Genomic DNA, 14,569 nt, shown 5'->3' with positions numbered 1-14,569 from the left:
TCGCTGTTATTCAGCCTCTTGGCAGCGATGCGGAAACAAGGCCTTCTTCACGCAGAGACACACACACTCGCTCTCTCACACATTTTTCCCGCGTCGCCCCGTTAGGTGACATGCCAGCATCCTTGTTATCACATGGTCGACGTGCACCACGGGGCCAAGCACGCTAGCAGTGCGCCTGCACCATGGGAAGGGCGTCGCCCGGCGTCGGCGGCGTCACGACGGCGGTCGCGCCCGGTCGCCATGGGAACGTCCCCCCGCATTCACGCCGCCACGGCCTGCACGGCCTGCACCCGGAGGTCCCCGTGGAGGTGACACGACACGCCGGCAACCTCGCTTTCGGATTACACTGCCGCCACCCACTCTTCGGATGCGTGTGGTTTGCTTTTTTACGCCTTGTTGGAGGTACCTTTGGAGAAAGGGAGAGGGCGGAAGTGGCAGGTTAGCGCGCAGTGTCGACGCGCCGCGCGCCCGATTTCCCGCCATTTCGCGTCACATCCTGCCGATGCCCCGGCGTCACAAAAAAACAACAACCACCAAAAAGAACGCGTCATTCGGAGTCCGGACAATGGTCCTCCACGCTTTTCCTTGCTTAGCCGCGCTGCCGTCCGGGAATCCGAGTCCCGGATTGGACGGATCGGGCTCCTTGGCGCGGCGCGGGCGGAACGGATCGGGGCGGTCGGAGCCCCCCGCCGTGGCAGTGTCTCGCAGTGCGGGACCAGGACGCTGGCGGACGGTCTTCCCTGCAGCGGAAACCTTCGAAAATAATAGAGGCGACGACGACGGCGGCCCCGTCTTGGTGACGACGGCGTCCTCGTCTTGGTGACGACGGCGGCCCCGTCTTGGCGACGAAGGTGGCCTCGTCTCGGCGGCGCCGCCCGGTGGCCTGCCGCCGACGACCCGATTCCGAGGGACCGTCGCGTCGCCCTGTCTCTCTCGCTCCTCTACGGGGGGACGCGAGTGCGACAGAGACAGACGCAACGATCCCGCTGCCCCGCGGCGCCGCGTGACGCCAGTGACGCCACTCCGGGCAATACCGGCAATGCCGGCCATTTCAAATCGCGGTGCCGCGGTGCCGCCATTCTCACGCCGCGGCGAGGCGAGGTTGGCCGCGGTGCCCTGCAGCGCTTCCGTCGCGAGGGCCGCGCCGCACCGCCGCCAACCGCGCCACGCCGTGCCGCGCCACCGAGGCGGGGCGCGGGTTGGCGCGGGTTGGCGGTGCGGTGCAGCGCAACATCGCTGGACTGCAACTAACGAAGGGAGCCGTCAATCCCGTGACGCAAGACGCAAGGCGGAGCTTCGATTGGACGAGGAAAGCGTGGCGCGGGTGGCACTCGCTGCGGACTATCTCCGTCTCTCTCGCACTCGCGGGGCCCGCAGCACGGCCACGCGGGTGCGAGAGAGACAGAGCGGCGGCTCCCTCTCAGAATCAGCACGCTGATTGCGGCGCTACCGGCACGGCCGGCACCGCACGCGCAAACTGCGAGCACTGCCGCTAATGGCGAGTAACAAGGGTGACAAATACAACCGCAGCGTCGCCGTCTCTCTCGCACTCACGGCGCGTCCGGCGGCGGTGCGAGAGAGACGGAGCGACTGTGCGGGGGCGGCGGCGCGTCCGCTGCACGCGGAGGCACGAGAACAAGGGCCGGACGAAGGGAGGGACGCAAATAGGCCCGCCGAGGAAGTCGGCACGGCGCACCTTGAGGGAGGCGGAGTGAGTGCGACTATGAAATGCGTGTATAAATATACGGCGGCTCCACCGACACGACGGCGCGGCACGTGCAGCGGACAGCGGCTGCAGTCCAAACAGTGTGTACTCCGTCGCTCGTCGCTCTCCCTCCCTCTCGCGCCCTTGCGGGACGCCCAATGGGTGTGAGAGAGACAGGGCGACCAAAGCACTACACAGAACCGGCCAGCGGGATGGATAGGAGTGGCGATGCTACCCGAAAGCCTGAAAGCGCGTCTCAAAACACAAAATAAAGCGGGTGGGTTTGACGACCGCGTTACCCAATATCCAAATTATCGCCTTGGCTGGGCGAGGGCCTGGCCGGCCCGCTCCAAGTTATGGACGGTACGTGTGAATGGAGGCGCCCCGCGCCGCGCCGCACCGCGCACCACTCCGAGACGGGCCGCTCGGAGATAAGCCCGGTTTATAGTCGACAAAAAATACATTTTGGAATCCAGACTCGTAAAAAGGGAGGAGGCGGATGATGCGCTGTGAGGCGAGCGTGGAGGCAGCGGAGGCCAGCGGCCTGACTGGCGGATCGAGGAGCTCGCCGGGGGCCTAGCCCAGCGGTTCTCAACCTTTCTCGGCTCGCGACCCCAAATTTGTAGCCAAAAATTTCCGCGACCCCCAGGAAAAGTTTCGCGACCCCAAGGGACCCCTCCTGTAGCATGCCACTGCGTCTGATCCGAGGCGGGCATTTTGCTCCCTCAACGGGCAATTGGTCTTTGGACCTTCCTTTAGCATGCCTTTGTTACGGAGTGCGATTATCAGTCTTAGTTTGGGAGCAGTATTGTCTCAAAGTTGGCCAAAGCGCTCAGAAATGTCTTTAAAAAATCATGTTTTGGGTCGATTTTAAGCAGCCACTGCGTCTGATCCGAGGCGGGCATTTTGCTCCCTCAACGGGCAATTGGTCTTTGGACCTTCCTTTAGCATGCCTTTGTTACGGAGTGCGATTATCAGTCTTAGTTTGGGAGCAGTATTGTCTCAAAGTTGGCCGAAACGCTCAGAAATGTCTTTAAAAAATCATGTTTTGGGTCGATTTTAAGCAGCCACTGCGTCTGATCCGAGGCGGGCATTTTGCTCCCTCAACGGGCAATTGGTCTTTGGACCTTCCTTTAGCATGCCTTTGTTACGGAGTGCGATTATCAGTCTTAGTTTGGGAGCAGTATTGTCTCAAAGTTGGCCGAAACGCTCAGAAATGTCTTTAAAAATCATGTTTTGGGTCGATTTAAGCAGCCACTGCGTCTGATCCGAGGCGGGCATTTTGCTCCCTCAACGGGCAAATGTTCTTTGGACCTTCCTTTAGCATGCCTCTGTTACGGAATGCGATTATCAGTCTTAGTTTGGACAGTATTGTCTCAAAGTTGACCAAACAGGCACAACGATTTTCAAAGACATTTCTGAGCGTTCGGCCAACTTTGAGACAATACTGCTCCAAACTAAGACTGATAATCACACTCCGTAACAAAGGCATGCTAAAAAGGTCCAAAGACCAATTGCCCGTTGAAGAGGACGAATACCGCCTCGGTCAGACGCAGTGGCTGCTTAAAATAGGCCCAAAACACGATTTCATAGACATTTTTGACCGTTTGGGAAACTTTGAGACAATACTGCTCCCAAACTAAGACTGATAATCACACTCCGTAACAAAGGCATGCTAAAGGAAGGTTCAAAGACCAATTGCCGGTTGAGGGAGCAAAATGCCCGCCTCGGATCAGACGCAGTGGCTGCTTAAAATCGGCCCAAAACACGACCCCAGCTACCTCGCCGCGACCCCTTAAAATTTTTCGCGACCCCACTTGGGGTCGCGACCCTAAGGTTGAGAACCACTGGCCTAGCCCTTAATGGTAATAGTAAGGTAGGCCGGCCCGGCGGCCACGCATGCTGCCTGGCTGCCTGCCTGTCGGGGGCCCGGCTGCTCTGCAATGCGGGCGGATAAGACAGAGACAGGCGGCCAAGGCAGCCGGGCCGCGCTGACAGAGTGGCGGTGCTCGGTGGCCTTGGCCGTGCCATCCACCGCCCCGGGCCCGCGACTCCAGGACTCCAGCGTCGGGGCTCCAGTGGGGCGGACAGCGTGCCAGCCAGCGCGAAGCGGCGCAAAGCCCACGGCCCGGCACGCCGCCCTCGCGACGTCGGGGACGAGACAAGTCCGACGGGCTAAGTGGAGGCGAAAACTCAAACTCCTTCCGGGCGAAGGCGAAGGCGAAGGTCGGCCTCCCTTCATGCGATGCGACTGCCGCTCTGCTCGACTGTCCCGTCGCGCACGTCCGACTCGTTGGCTGGGGCGGCCGTCACCGCCACGACCCCGTACCGCGCACCGCGCCGTCGTCGCGTGCTGGGTTCAGCGTCGAGGTTTTAGTTTATAGCGGCGGCCAGGCCAGCGCCAGCACCTCAGGGCCGCCAGCAGACAGCCGCCACGCACGGCCACGCAGCGCGACGCGGTGCACTAATGCACCGCCAAGGGAACGGCGGCGTGTCGCGGTGCCGACGACGTCGATACCGACGGGCAGCCTTGCCGCGCTCCGCCGCGCTGAGTCATTGGACGCAGTTCCGAAGGGTCGTTCTCTCCGTCTCTGTCGCACCCCTACGTAACGCCCCATGAGTGCGACAGAGAAGCGAACCGCTCGACAGGGCTTCCTGGCCGCGCTGTCACCCTGGGCCTCTCCGGGAGCAGCTTCTGCACGAGGACCACACACCACAGTGTAGGGGAACGGGCCAGCACGCCCCACCCCGGACGACCCCAGCTAGCAGTGCAGGCAAACTCCTCGCGGCAGTGTCTCGCTTATCTGCTGGGGCCAAGCAGGCCAGGGCCGGCCAGGGCCTTCCGCGGGACGTGCCTGCGCATCCGCGGCGAGGCAATGCGAGGCTGTTTGCCGCCCTAGTCAGCCCTAGCTGCCTTGGTGCCCCCCCCCCCCCGCCCCGGCCACCCTCCGGTCCACCCCTCGTGCCAGGCGCCTGTTGCCCGCCCTACGGCCCCCGCCCCGCGGCCCCACCGCGCCGCAGCGATATGCATTCCGACGTCAGCGGGGGTTCGTAATAGTACGGATGGCGGGAATGAAATGGGGCGCCGAATGGGCTCGTCGGGGCTCATCTACCTCATCCCTCGGGGGCACGCCGGTACGACTCTGAAAATCCATTTCGTGCCCTTGTCTCTCTCGCACTCCTTCGGGCCCCGCGCACGAGCGCGCGACGAAACGACTCTGCGGAACCAGTCTGGTGGGGGCACCCTTCCGATGATCACCACCGCGAGGCCGCTGCGGCTACCTGTCGAGGCGTGGCGCTGGCCAGCTGACCGCAACTGACACAACTGACGTCCGCGGCGGCGAGGCGGTGAGCACGATGACACCATCAGATAGCAGGCCAGCTTGTAGCTGACAGGAGCGGCGCGCTGGGCCATGGCACGTCCGCCCCGCCGGCCCGCCGGCCTGCCGGGGGTTTTGCTTTGCGTACAATGCCGCACAAAGGACCGCGGACCGGAACTAATGGTCGCGAGGGGCCGAGGGACGCCGCGGTGCCGCGTGGCCGCGTGGTCGCCAGTCCGGCGGCCAGCCCTACCCAGCAGCGGCCAGCCAGCGCAGCACATGTCAGAGCGCGGCGCCGGGACCCGGGACAGCGCCGCGGCGCCACACTGATTGCGCGGGGAAAAGCAAAAGCGCGGAGCCAAGCGCCAGGCCCCGCCAAGTAAGCCGTTCCCGGCGCCGCGCCGCGCAGCGCTTCCGTCGTGGCCGCGCGCGCCGCGTACCGCGTACGCCACATTCCCGCCGAGCCGAGCCCCGAGCCCCGCGCAGGTCCCCGCCGCGGAGGTCCCCGCCGCGGGGGAGAAAAAAGAGACACATTCTGGAGAAAAATTGTCTCATTTAGTGAGACAACCTTGCGCAATCGAGCGACCCGCCACCGCGCCGCGGCAGGGCCAGGCACGCCAGGCACCGGGCAGGACGAACCGGCCGCAACTATGGCCGCCGGAGAACGCGGAGCGCCGCAGAGCAACGCAGAGCAACGCGGAGCAACACAGAGCGGCTCCAAAGTAATGACGGAGTAAGAGCACACAGCACACAGCCAAACGCCGCGCGGCGCCGGCCTGGCCTGGCGTTTCCTCCTGCGGTACACGCGGAGCACGCCGAGCAGCGCAGGGCACTGTCTGACGCGGCCTACACGACTCGCCGAACAATGATACGCCGTACGCCGTACGCGGTACGCGCTCTGCAATTAGATTTACAGCCACTCGCGGCGCGCTCGCCGTGCTGACCAGGTACGCCAGGTACCAGGGTGTGTGACGTCACTCGGCGCAACGCTGCCGGACAACGACGAGGGCCCCGTCGTCGTGGAGACACCGCCACGGCCACGACGACGCGGCCTCCGCCGGCGACACCGCGTCCGCCTGCCTTACGACAGCCGCCAGCTCGAGCTAGCCGGCTCCTCCTCCTCCTGGTCGTCATCGTGGTCGTCGTCATGCTCGCGCCGCCGCCGTGTCACGGCTCGGTAGGTGCGTCCGGCCGCGTCGGCAGCCAGTCCCAAACCCCGTTACAGCGTTGCAGGACGCCCCCCGACGCCCCCCGCCCCACTCGCCTGCAGGCAGACACTCGGCGGGATAACGCGACGGTTCGATCACCGCTCCAGCGCATAGATAAAACACTCAACAACGAGAAAACGCCGGTGTTTCCACGTCAACATACCCGGCGACGGTCACGCGCGGCCTTGGGCCCTAGCGTGCCGTGCCCTGCCACCGCCCGGCCGGCGTGGCGTGGCGTGGCGGCTTCCTTGTCGATAACGCGAGGACGAGTCGAGACCAGAGCCGCTGAGAGGAGAGGAGAGGCGCTGCGCTTGGCTGCGCTGTGCGTATCGACCAATCCCGATAGTGGGCCGATGCATTGATTTTAAGGGTGGAGTCGCTAGGGACTAGGGACGCCTCCCCCTCCTGTCAGCCTGCCCTGCCCTGGGCCATGGCCCATGGCCTTCCCCGCTGGTCGAGGGCGAAGAGATAAGCGACTCACTGATCACGGGCGGCAACCTGCTTTTAAGCACGGGGCACTTGAGTGGCTGGTCAAGTGGCTTGCGGAGACAACACAGGCGTGCGGCGTGCCTGTTTGTGGCTTTGACAACAAACGGGCGGATGGCCGGTCATTCGGCTTGGCAGCCTGTAGCGCCTGCGAGGTAGGCCACTCATCCGTCCCGCAACACACTCGTGAGGAGACGGTGGCCTACCTTGCCCCTGTCGTCTCCACGGCGGCGAGGTAGGCCGCCACCTCACACCGGTGTGTTGCGGGACGGACTGCTGGCCTAACTCGCAGGCGCTACAGCCCGCGAAGCGGCGCGTGAGCCGGCTGGAGGCTCGCATGAGACACAGCCAGCCCAGCCGCGAGGGCCTGCGGACTCAGTGGCGGCTGCCGCTGCTGGAGCCTTCTGGAGCGGCGCTGGAGTGCCTGGAGCCGAGCGGCCAGCCAGGCAGGCTCCTGGCCCGGTCCCCCGACCCGGGTCCGGGACACGGACACGTCATGCCGCTAATTGCGAAATGGATTGCACACTGTGTGTTCTGCCCCGTCCCCGCCCGTCCCCGCCCCTCTCGCCGCTCTCGGCCCGGGCCCACCGTGGTCCACCGCCACCACCCCGGCCTCTGGCACTTCCAGCTCCACCGATCTCGCGATCTCGCTTGCGCGGACTCACCTTGATCTCGTGGTATTTCTCTTCCAGGTAGTAGGCGATGTTCCTTGCTTCTTCATACTTCTTGGAGAGGTGCAAGTACTTGTCGTAGTGTGTTTTGAAGAGGACAAATCTGAAACGCACAGATTAGGCTTTAGTGTAATAAAGATAAGAAATTTCTGTTATTCTGCTCCACAGCCCAGCAATTACAATTTACCTGTAGAAATCGTTGTCCGTCACCATGTCTCTGATGCTGTCTTCTGGATCAACTCGATCGTAAATCCCAACATGATGGTTTCCTTTGCGCTGAACATCTTTTCCGCGGAGACGAGAGGTATCCAACACTTGAAATCGCACATCATTTTCGGATTCACATTCACTGAAACACTCTGACTTCGGGAGTAGCACTGGCACAGGAGCAGGCAAAGCTAAGCTTGCACTGAACCCAGAATCACTTGCACTGTGACTTATTTCCCCACTCACAACACCGTTCGAAGTGTTATCACTTTTGGATTTTACACCTGCTGAGGTCGATTGAGCACTTGCATTTACGATTACAGTGTCTTCACTTTTACTGTGCTTCATGTCGAGACTGGTAGATACACTGCACCTGGCTGCCACTGGTGGACGATATTCATCCAAGCAGTTACGATGGTAAGCACTTCCACGTGGCATGTTTCCTGTCCCTGACGTGATAAGTTGCGACATTTCTTAAATGGCAACCTGCAAACAGACAAATTATACACATGAATTGCGTTACTGAAAAATTTTAGGTAGTCAATGATCTAGTAGTTTCTTCACAGAATTAACCAACAAAATAAGCTATCACCCAAGAAATGTATTGTCACCCCATGTAAACACCATTAACGCCTTTCACTAACTGATGGAGAATGTAACTGTCCCCTCCAACACAGTGGTTTAAGAGCAGACGATTAAGCCCCAATGCACCTTGACATGAAACAACATACCATTATCTGACCACAGCAGTGTAAACGAAAGCGAGACACGACGCAAAGTACCGACGGGAGGTACAAACGCGCTGCGCAGAGCCCGGCGGCCAAAACACAACTGACGGTGGAGTGGAATAAGCGAGCGAGCGCGCGCGACCCGCGTCCCGTTGTGTTGTTTTCGTTTGCTGTGAACGGCGCGACGCGGTGGCCGCGAAACGTGGCTCTGGCTCGAGCAAACTCCCCTTCCCCTTTCCCTTCCACCGCAAGCTGCCTTGCCATTGGTGCATTCGTTGGTGAGCGGGCTGAGGTGGGGGAAAGAGAGCCGGGGCTCGTTGTGCTTTTAGACGTGCGCGCTCGCACTGCTGCCAACATAGTGCATTGAATATTGGACAGAGTTTCGACTGTCGCTCATCCTGTAAACGTCATCCCCAACGGGAGCGTAGTAACAGATTACTAATTCTAGCTTTTATATTTCTATTCCTGTATGTTGATTCCAAACTCACAACATTCAATTAGCATCTTTTGTAATTTCTAGTTCTCCGCTCAACTGGCGGGAAAATGCCATAGGGCATGAAGGAATTTGAATCAAACGGATGGCTATTAAAGCGGTTTGTGTTTAAATAGCTTTCTTAGTATGAGAAGGGTCATTGCTATGCTTTAGTTGTCTGAATGTCAGATGGAAGAAAAACTTCAATAAACTTAAAAAATTTATTTGATTGTTTTGACACTAATCATATTTTGTACAAGAAAAAGGCTTCACCATTAATAATAAATATACTTTTACAAAGTTACCAATACAAAAAATTTGTGATTTCATAGAGGCAAACAATTCACAGATTTACCAGCAAAATCAATAATGTTGAATACAATCATGAATTTTCACCATCACAGACAAGTTAACAACATTTGAAGTCAACTGTTAGAAAACAAATCATACACAACTGTAAATTCCAACAATACATACTATTTCAACTTAAATTTTTTTCTAGGTAATTTAACTGGTCTTAAATAAGGGTTGTCAATGGTATCAGTTTCTCCTTTCTGATCCTCTTCTTCAACTTCCTTCCTTTCAGCCACTTCAGCCTCTTTCTTGGGTTTGCGCGGAACTTGATGTACATTTTCTTCTTCAAAGTCAAAAATCTGGTCTCTGGGCAGAAGAGCATCAAGGTATGGGGGAAATTTTGGTTTCACAGCAACCACTGCAGGAACCAAAATAAAATGTAAATTAGATGGATGCTAAAAATAAGATTGACTAGAAAGACAATGGTTTCAGGTTTACATACATGGAAACATGGTGTCTGGACCTTGAAATAAACTTTGAGTATCGTTGGTTTTAGTGATAAACTTGCAAAGAGCTCTCTCAAGGTCTCTTTTGTGTTGTGCTGATTTTTCTCTAATGGCCTCATACTCAGTCACAGGTTGTTTATGAGTCTGACAAAAAAAAAAGATTAAGCAAAGGTCAGCCAAATATGACACAAAGGGTTGATTTCCTTTAGGTATATAGTGGTAGTTTGAAAAATAGGATAATGGAACTTACTGGTGTTCGGATGTAAGCGTGAGGGTCAGGGAACTCTGGCATATGATTTGGAATGTGAGAAGGGAACTTCTGCTTTGAACCAGCTTGTAGAATGTTTGTAGGCTTTGGCGCAGCAGATGGAACGGGCTGTGGTAATGTTGTGCGTGCTGGTCGTCGACCATAGGCTTGGATTCCATCTAGGTTGTAACCCATGTTGACCAGAGCAATAATCACATCACCTATGACTGGTTCTGTGCGCCCTGCTAGCTCACAGTAGGACTTGCTGCTGTTTCCCACTTCTGTCAAAACTGAAAAAAAAAAAAGAACAGAGAGTTAGTTAAGTGCATCAAGCTGGGCTTAACCTCAACACTTGAAGAATACACATTTGATACTCTCCAATCTAATCCCCACTCGATTGGCACTTACAGCTTTGAATCATTTCTACCAGAGTCTCCACGGCCATTTTATCGGCATGATCAAAGCCTAGCTCAGTCAAAAGACTTGAAACAGCAAGAGTAAGGACCCGCCTCCGAACCGCCGTCGGATTTTCCGATGTCACAGACATGATTCACTTCCTTATTTTCTTCACTAAACAATTGCCAGATTTTATGAAAATTCAACAGCATACATTGCCGCAGTCTTAACAAACTGATCAAGGAGGAATTAATGAATGAACACTTGACTTTTCATCTTGCGGGTTGTTTACACACACGAGAGTGCAGACTTTTAAACAAATGCAATTTGTGGAACTATGAAAAATTCACTTGATGACGAACGGCCGACAACTTCACGAAATAAAATAAATAGAACAACTGCGGTTTGCTCATTTTGGGGGGGTGTAGAGTCACAGAAAATTAAGCAAATTAGGGTTTAAAAAATCGGTTTGAATTATGTGTAACACTTTTACACCATTTTCTGCCTTTTGTCTGTTCCAGTGCCACCAACCCCGAGTTGGTTCCATTTTATGCCGCTAGAGGACGCGACGGTGAAGGTATGACAGCCAGTGAAGAGCCGGCGAAAGAATCAACAGCACATGGGCGGACATAAAGGAACATCGCAGTAGAAGAACAATTTCCAAGTCTATTTCGGTTCCGAATACGTTGTCCTTGAACTAGATTTGTGGTCTTGCTCTCTTGCAGCATCATCATGGCTTGGCAACCATTGGAATCAAACCCTGAAGTAAGTGGGCCCAGCCTAGCGTCCTCAGTCCGACTCCCACTTTCGCTGTTTCATATTTCATTACATTTTAGTTGATTTCTCTGGCGGTCTCTTATTTACTGAATTGAAAGGCGCATTCTCCTCAATAATTTATTGTTTATTGGATGCACAGCCATAGTTCAATGCACGATCTGAAGTAACCATATGCTTTTTGTCTTGTCATCTGTGGGCCATTCATTACACTTTTACGATTGAACAAAGAGATCGCCTTAAGATTCTCACCTTCATTACTCTTTTGATCATTTCCATGAACTAAGCGTTTTTTGTTCCATACTAATTGTCCTCTTTATTCTCTCTGTTGCAGGTGATAACGAAGGTATAATGTCAATGATGTCTACCTCAATGGATTACATTACAAAAGAGTATCATACCGTAGTTCTTAAAGTGAATCTATAATCACAGTCAGTACTGTGGTCTGTGTTGATATGTTGCCTGATCAAGATTTTGAATTATGACAGTGCATATTGGAATGCTCTCTTACCCTCCATGGACGTCCGTTTTAAAATGCTGTAATATCCTTTTTTACCCTCTTTTTACAGTACATTAATCAGGCTGGAGCAGAAGATGTTCAAGTGACTGATGTTTATGGGTTGGATCCTGAATTGTTGGCTATTGTGCCGCAACCTGTCTATTCTGTCATTTTGCTGTTTCCTTGTTCTGAAAATGTAAGTTTGTCATTTTGCTCTTACTTGTACAGTATTTACAAGCTTCAGCTGATAACACAATCTTTGTCCACCCTCTCATATTGTTTTTTGTTTCAGTATGAGAAGTTCAAAGCTGAAGAAGAAGAAAGACTGAAAGATAAGGACCAGAATCTCCCCAGTTCAACATTCTTCATGAAACAAATCACTCCAAATGCATGTGGAACCATTGCCTTGTTGCATAGCATTTACAATTGCATGGATCAGTGAGTGCTGCTTGTTTACAACTCTAGTTAAATCTTTCCTGGCCTTTCCCCACTCTAATGCTTCGTTATCCCCAGGATCAAATTAAAAGATGGAATTCTTAAAGAATTTTTGGATAAAGCTGCCTCTCTGAGTCCCTTGGAGCGAGGAGAAGCTTTGGACGGAATGAGGACTATCATCGATTTGCACAAAGAAATTGCTGCCGAAGGACAAACAGAGGTATAATTCTACTCACATAATTTTTTGAACTTGAAGCTTGTGATACATTCTCTTCTTTCTGACATAAACATTGATGCAGGCCCCTCCAGCAGAAGAAAACATTATTCATCATTTTGTTGCGTTTGTGCACAAAGATGGTGCCCTGCTTGAACTTGGTTAGTGTACCTCTGACTCACTTTCCTGCCTTCATTTCGATTGGAGAGGAATGTCAAGCTTGTATTTCTTTTCTTTTTTTCAGACGGTAGGAAGTTTGGTCCAATTAACCATGGACCCACCACCCCTGGAACTCTCTTGGAGGTAAATTCTTTACTCTATCTTGAATGATTAATTTAAAAAAAATAATAACTTGAATCTATAGAGTATATTTATTTTGTCAGGATACTGCCAAAATTTGCAAAACTTTCATGGCCCGTGATCCCGAGGAACTTCGCTTCACAGTTGTTGCTTTGTGCAAAGCTGATTAAGTGCCAATATAACAATATTTTTCACGCATTTCAGTTGTGTGGCAATATTGTACTGGCCTTATATATTACAGAACCCACATCTCCTTGTGATTAGAGACTGATATTTTTCTTCTTTTATTTTTTGCCTCTACCCTGTATTTCAAAGATGTACACTTGTCTATGCATTGCTTTGTCCATGTTACCACTTCAATGTAAGCTTGTGTTTATTTTGTTTAAAATTTATTAAAGTGCTTCGAGCTTAATTTTATCATAGATTGAGATTGATATTAGCATTTCCAAACCAATTCATATTGTTACACTTTTACAACATTTACTAAGTTTACTAAGGGGAGTGGTCCTACTCTCTGTTCGCTTCAAGACCTTGAGCCTTATCCCTGAATTCCTTTGCAAGTTTAGTATTTTTTGCAGTTCCTCTTCCAAAGTAATGAGCAGAGCTGACCTCAAAACATGCACGGGCATTTCCTAGGGAACAACCTTTGCTAAAATATTCAAATGCCTTCTTCAAATCTTGAGGCATCTTGGTAATTTCTTCTGGACTTCTTAGGATGAGCCCGGCATCATAACATGAATTATGACTAAAATAATGAAGCATGTCACAGTACTTCATGTGTCCTTTCAGTGCCTGAACAAAAGATATGATAAGAATGTAAAAGAATGAGCGAAAGCTAACTTTGTTCTTGAGAACACAAGTGAGGTCATTACCTCAGGAAACCTTCGCTGATCTTGTAAGATCTGGGCATTCCTCCAACAGCCTTCTGGCTCACCTTTCTCACAGGCAAGTGCGGTAAAATGCATTGCCTGCAAATAGTACAGTTAATGAAAAGCTTTTAAAAATAGAACACAACAATCTTACCCCAACAAAAGAGTCATAACTGACCTTCTTGACATCTGTCTCACAACCCACATCACCTCCGTCAAGAAGAGACACCCCATACTTGTAACAACTTCGGGCGTAATTAAATTTTTCACATGCATACTTATACTGTTGAATAGCTTCCTTCATTATGTTGGACTGTGCATACCAATCACCCAACAAATGGCAGGCTGTTAACAAGAAATCAAACATATACCATGTCATAAAAAGTAAAAGAGAAGTCAGACAAAAACACTAATTATTCAGGAATTTTACCTTCAGCATTATTCTCTTTGAAACACTCAAAGTGATATGTAATTCTCAATTCCTTTAAATAAGCTTCATACTCTTCCGCCGTGTTAAGGTTTTTTGTACTCATTTTCGAAAGAAAAGAGGAGAGAAATGAGGTTAAGAAACTGTAAACTTTCCCCCTTTTCACAGTCACAAGGTGATGGCAACAACCACAACACTACAATACTTCAAATAGTTAACACCACAATCATAATCCAGGCTTTAGTACTTGATTTATCAGTCCTTGTTCCATTTCTCATAACAAAACGCAGAAAATATTTCGAAGTCGACCAACCAGGACCGGCCGTCGTCTGCATCCGCCTGTGGTGTGGTGGTGCAAGCAAGAAGCAAGCGCAAGGGGTATAGCCGGCCTCGGCATCGCCGGAGCGTGGAGTATGTACACAACGCGGAGTAGCTCCTAGCTCGCCGGGAGGGGGACGGGAAGACGGGTTTCCGGCCCGGCACTCAAAATGCACAATAAACAAAAATTACGTTGAAGCAAAAGGGATGCTTGGAATGACACATGCACTCAAATGACTGACGTAGAAAATATTGTAAAGAAACTGTTCTGTCATGGTTCCGTTATTTTATGCTTTTCATCCAGCGCTTTCATGTTTCCAACTCCACGGACACACCCATGTGATTGCGGGAGCTTCACAACATTTTCAAAGTTCAAAGGAAATAAAATAAAATTCAGAGATCCCCTCCCCCTCCCTCCTCCTTCTCCACGCAAGGGCAGGGCGCGGCGGCCGCGGCACCGTCTCGTCGGAGCCATATCTGCGACCAAACGAGT

General features: G+C 52.8%; 4 protein-coding genes across 4 annotated transcripts in view; 1 reads left to right on the top strand and 3 right to left on the bottom strand.

The window, feature by feature from the left end:
* Positions 1-8,509, bottom strand: part of LOC117653740 — a 57,029-nt gene extending 48,520 nt beyond the window's left edge. Inside the window, exons 1-3 of the mRNA XM_034399603.1 lie at positions 8,329-8,509; positions 7,578-8,083; positions 7,385-7,493 (exon numbers count right to left, since the gene is read on the bottom strand). Coding sequence (XP_034255494.1) covers positions 7,385-7,493; positions 7,578-8,068 — 600 coding nt within the window. The 5' untranslated portion in view covers positions 8,069-8,083; positions 8,329-8,509. The remainder of the gene's footprint in view (positions 1-7,384; positions 7,494-7,577; positions 8,084-8,328) is intronic.
* A 495-nt stretch (positions 8,510-9,004) lies between these two features.
* LOC117653601 (transcription initiation factor TFIID subunit 8) lies at positions 9,005-10,574 on the bottom strand. Its single transcript, XM_034399394.1, has 4 exons — positions 10,253-10,574; positions 9,848-10,134; positions 9,594-9,741; positions 9,005-9,509 (listed from the first exon to the last, which is right to left on the bottom strand). Exons 1-4 carry the CDS (start codon positions 10,389-10,391, stop codon positions 9,274-9,276), a joined length of 810 nt encoding a protein of 269 aa, XP_034255285.1. The 5' UTR covers positions 10,392-10,574; the 3' UTR covers positions 9,005-9,273.
* Positions 10,575-10,810: 236 nt separating this feature from the next.
* Positions 10,811-12,884, top strand: LOC117653602 (ubiquitin carboxyl-terminal hydrolase). Its single transcript, XM_034399396.1, has 8 exons — positions 10,811-11,005; positions 11,349-11,360; positions 11,584-11,709; positions 11,806-11,951; positions 12,027-12,168; positions 12,248-12,323; positions 12,407-12,465; positions 12,546-12,884. Exons 1-8 carry the CDS (start codon positions 10,973-10,975, stop codon positions 12,630-12,632), a joined length of 681 nt encoding a protein of 226 aa, XP_034255287.1. The 5' UTR covers positions 10,811-10,972; the 3' UTR covers positions 12,633-12,884.
* Positions 12,515-14,126, bottom strand: LOC117653603 (cytochrome c oxidase assembly factor 7 homolog). Its single transcript, XM_034399397.1, has 4 exons — positions 13,762-14,126; positions 13,510-13,676; positions 13,335-13,430; positions 12,515-13,254 (listed from the first exon to the last, which is right to left on the bottom strand). Exons 1-4 carry the CDS (start codon positions 13,862-13,864, stop codon positions 12,970-12,972), a joined length of 651 nt encoding a protein of 216 aa, XP_034255288.1. The 5' UTR covers positions 13,865-14,126; the 3' UTR covers positions 12,515-12,969.
* Between the last annotated feature and the right edge of the window lie 443 nt (positions 14,127-14,569).

This window comes from Thrips palmi, unplaced genomic scaffold, assembly GCF_012932325.1.
Source record: "Thrips palmi isolate BJ-2018 unplaced genomic scaffold, TpBJ-2018v1 HiC_scaffold_8, whole genome shotgun sequence".
Lineage (NCBI taxonomy): Eukaryota > Metazoa > Arthropoda > Insecta > Thysanoptera > Thripidae > Thrips > Thrips palmi.
Note: the sequence above shows the minus strand (reverse complement) of the source record. Positions and strands in the feature narration are given on the sequence as shown.

Excerpts from the sequence above, each read along its gene's own strand:
- LOC117653601 (XM_034399394.1), bottom strand. The coding sequence starts at position 10,391 with ATGTCTGTGACATCGGAAAATCCGACGGCGGTTCGGAGGCGGGTCCTT. Across the intron at positions 10,135-10,252 it reads GGTAGAAATGATTCAAAGCT|TTTTGACAGAAGTGGGAAAC; the intron begins GTAAGTGCCAAT and ends TTTTTTTTTCAG. Across the intron at positions 9,510-9,593 it reads TCCAGACACCATGTTTCCAT|TGGTTGCTGTGAAACCAAAA; the intron begins GTATGTAAACCT and ends TGGTTCCTGCAG.
- LOC117653602 (XM_034399396.1), top strand. The coding sequence starts at position 10,973 with ATGGCTTGGCAACCATTGGAATCAAACCCTGAA. Across the intron at positions 11,952-12,026 it reads ATTTACAATTGCATGGATCA|GATCAAATTAAAAGATGGAA; the intron begins GTGAGTGCTGCT and ends CGTTATCCCCAG. Across the intron at positions 12,466-12,545 it reads CCCCTGGAACTCTCTTGGAG|GATACTGCCAAAATTTGCAA; the intron begins GTAAATTCTTTA and ends TTATTTTGTCAG.
- LOC117653603 (XM_034399397.1), bottom strand. The coding sequence starts at position 13,864 with ATGAGTACAAAAAACCTTAACACGGCGGAAGAGTATGAAGCTTATTTA. Across the intron at positions 13,677-13,761 it reads CAAAGAGAATAATGCTGAAG|CCTGCCATTTGTTGGGTGAT; the intron begins GTAAAATTCCTG and ends TCTTGTTAACAG. Across the intron at positions 13,255-13,334 it reads ATCAGCGAAGGTTTCCTGAG|GCACTGAAAGGACACATGAA; the intron begins GTAATGACCTCA and ends TCTTTTGTTCAG.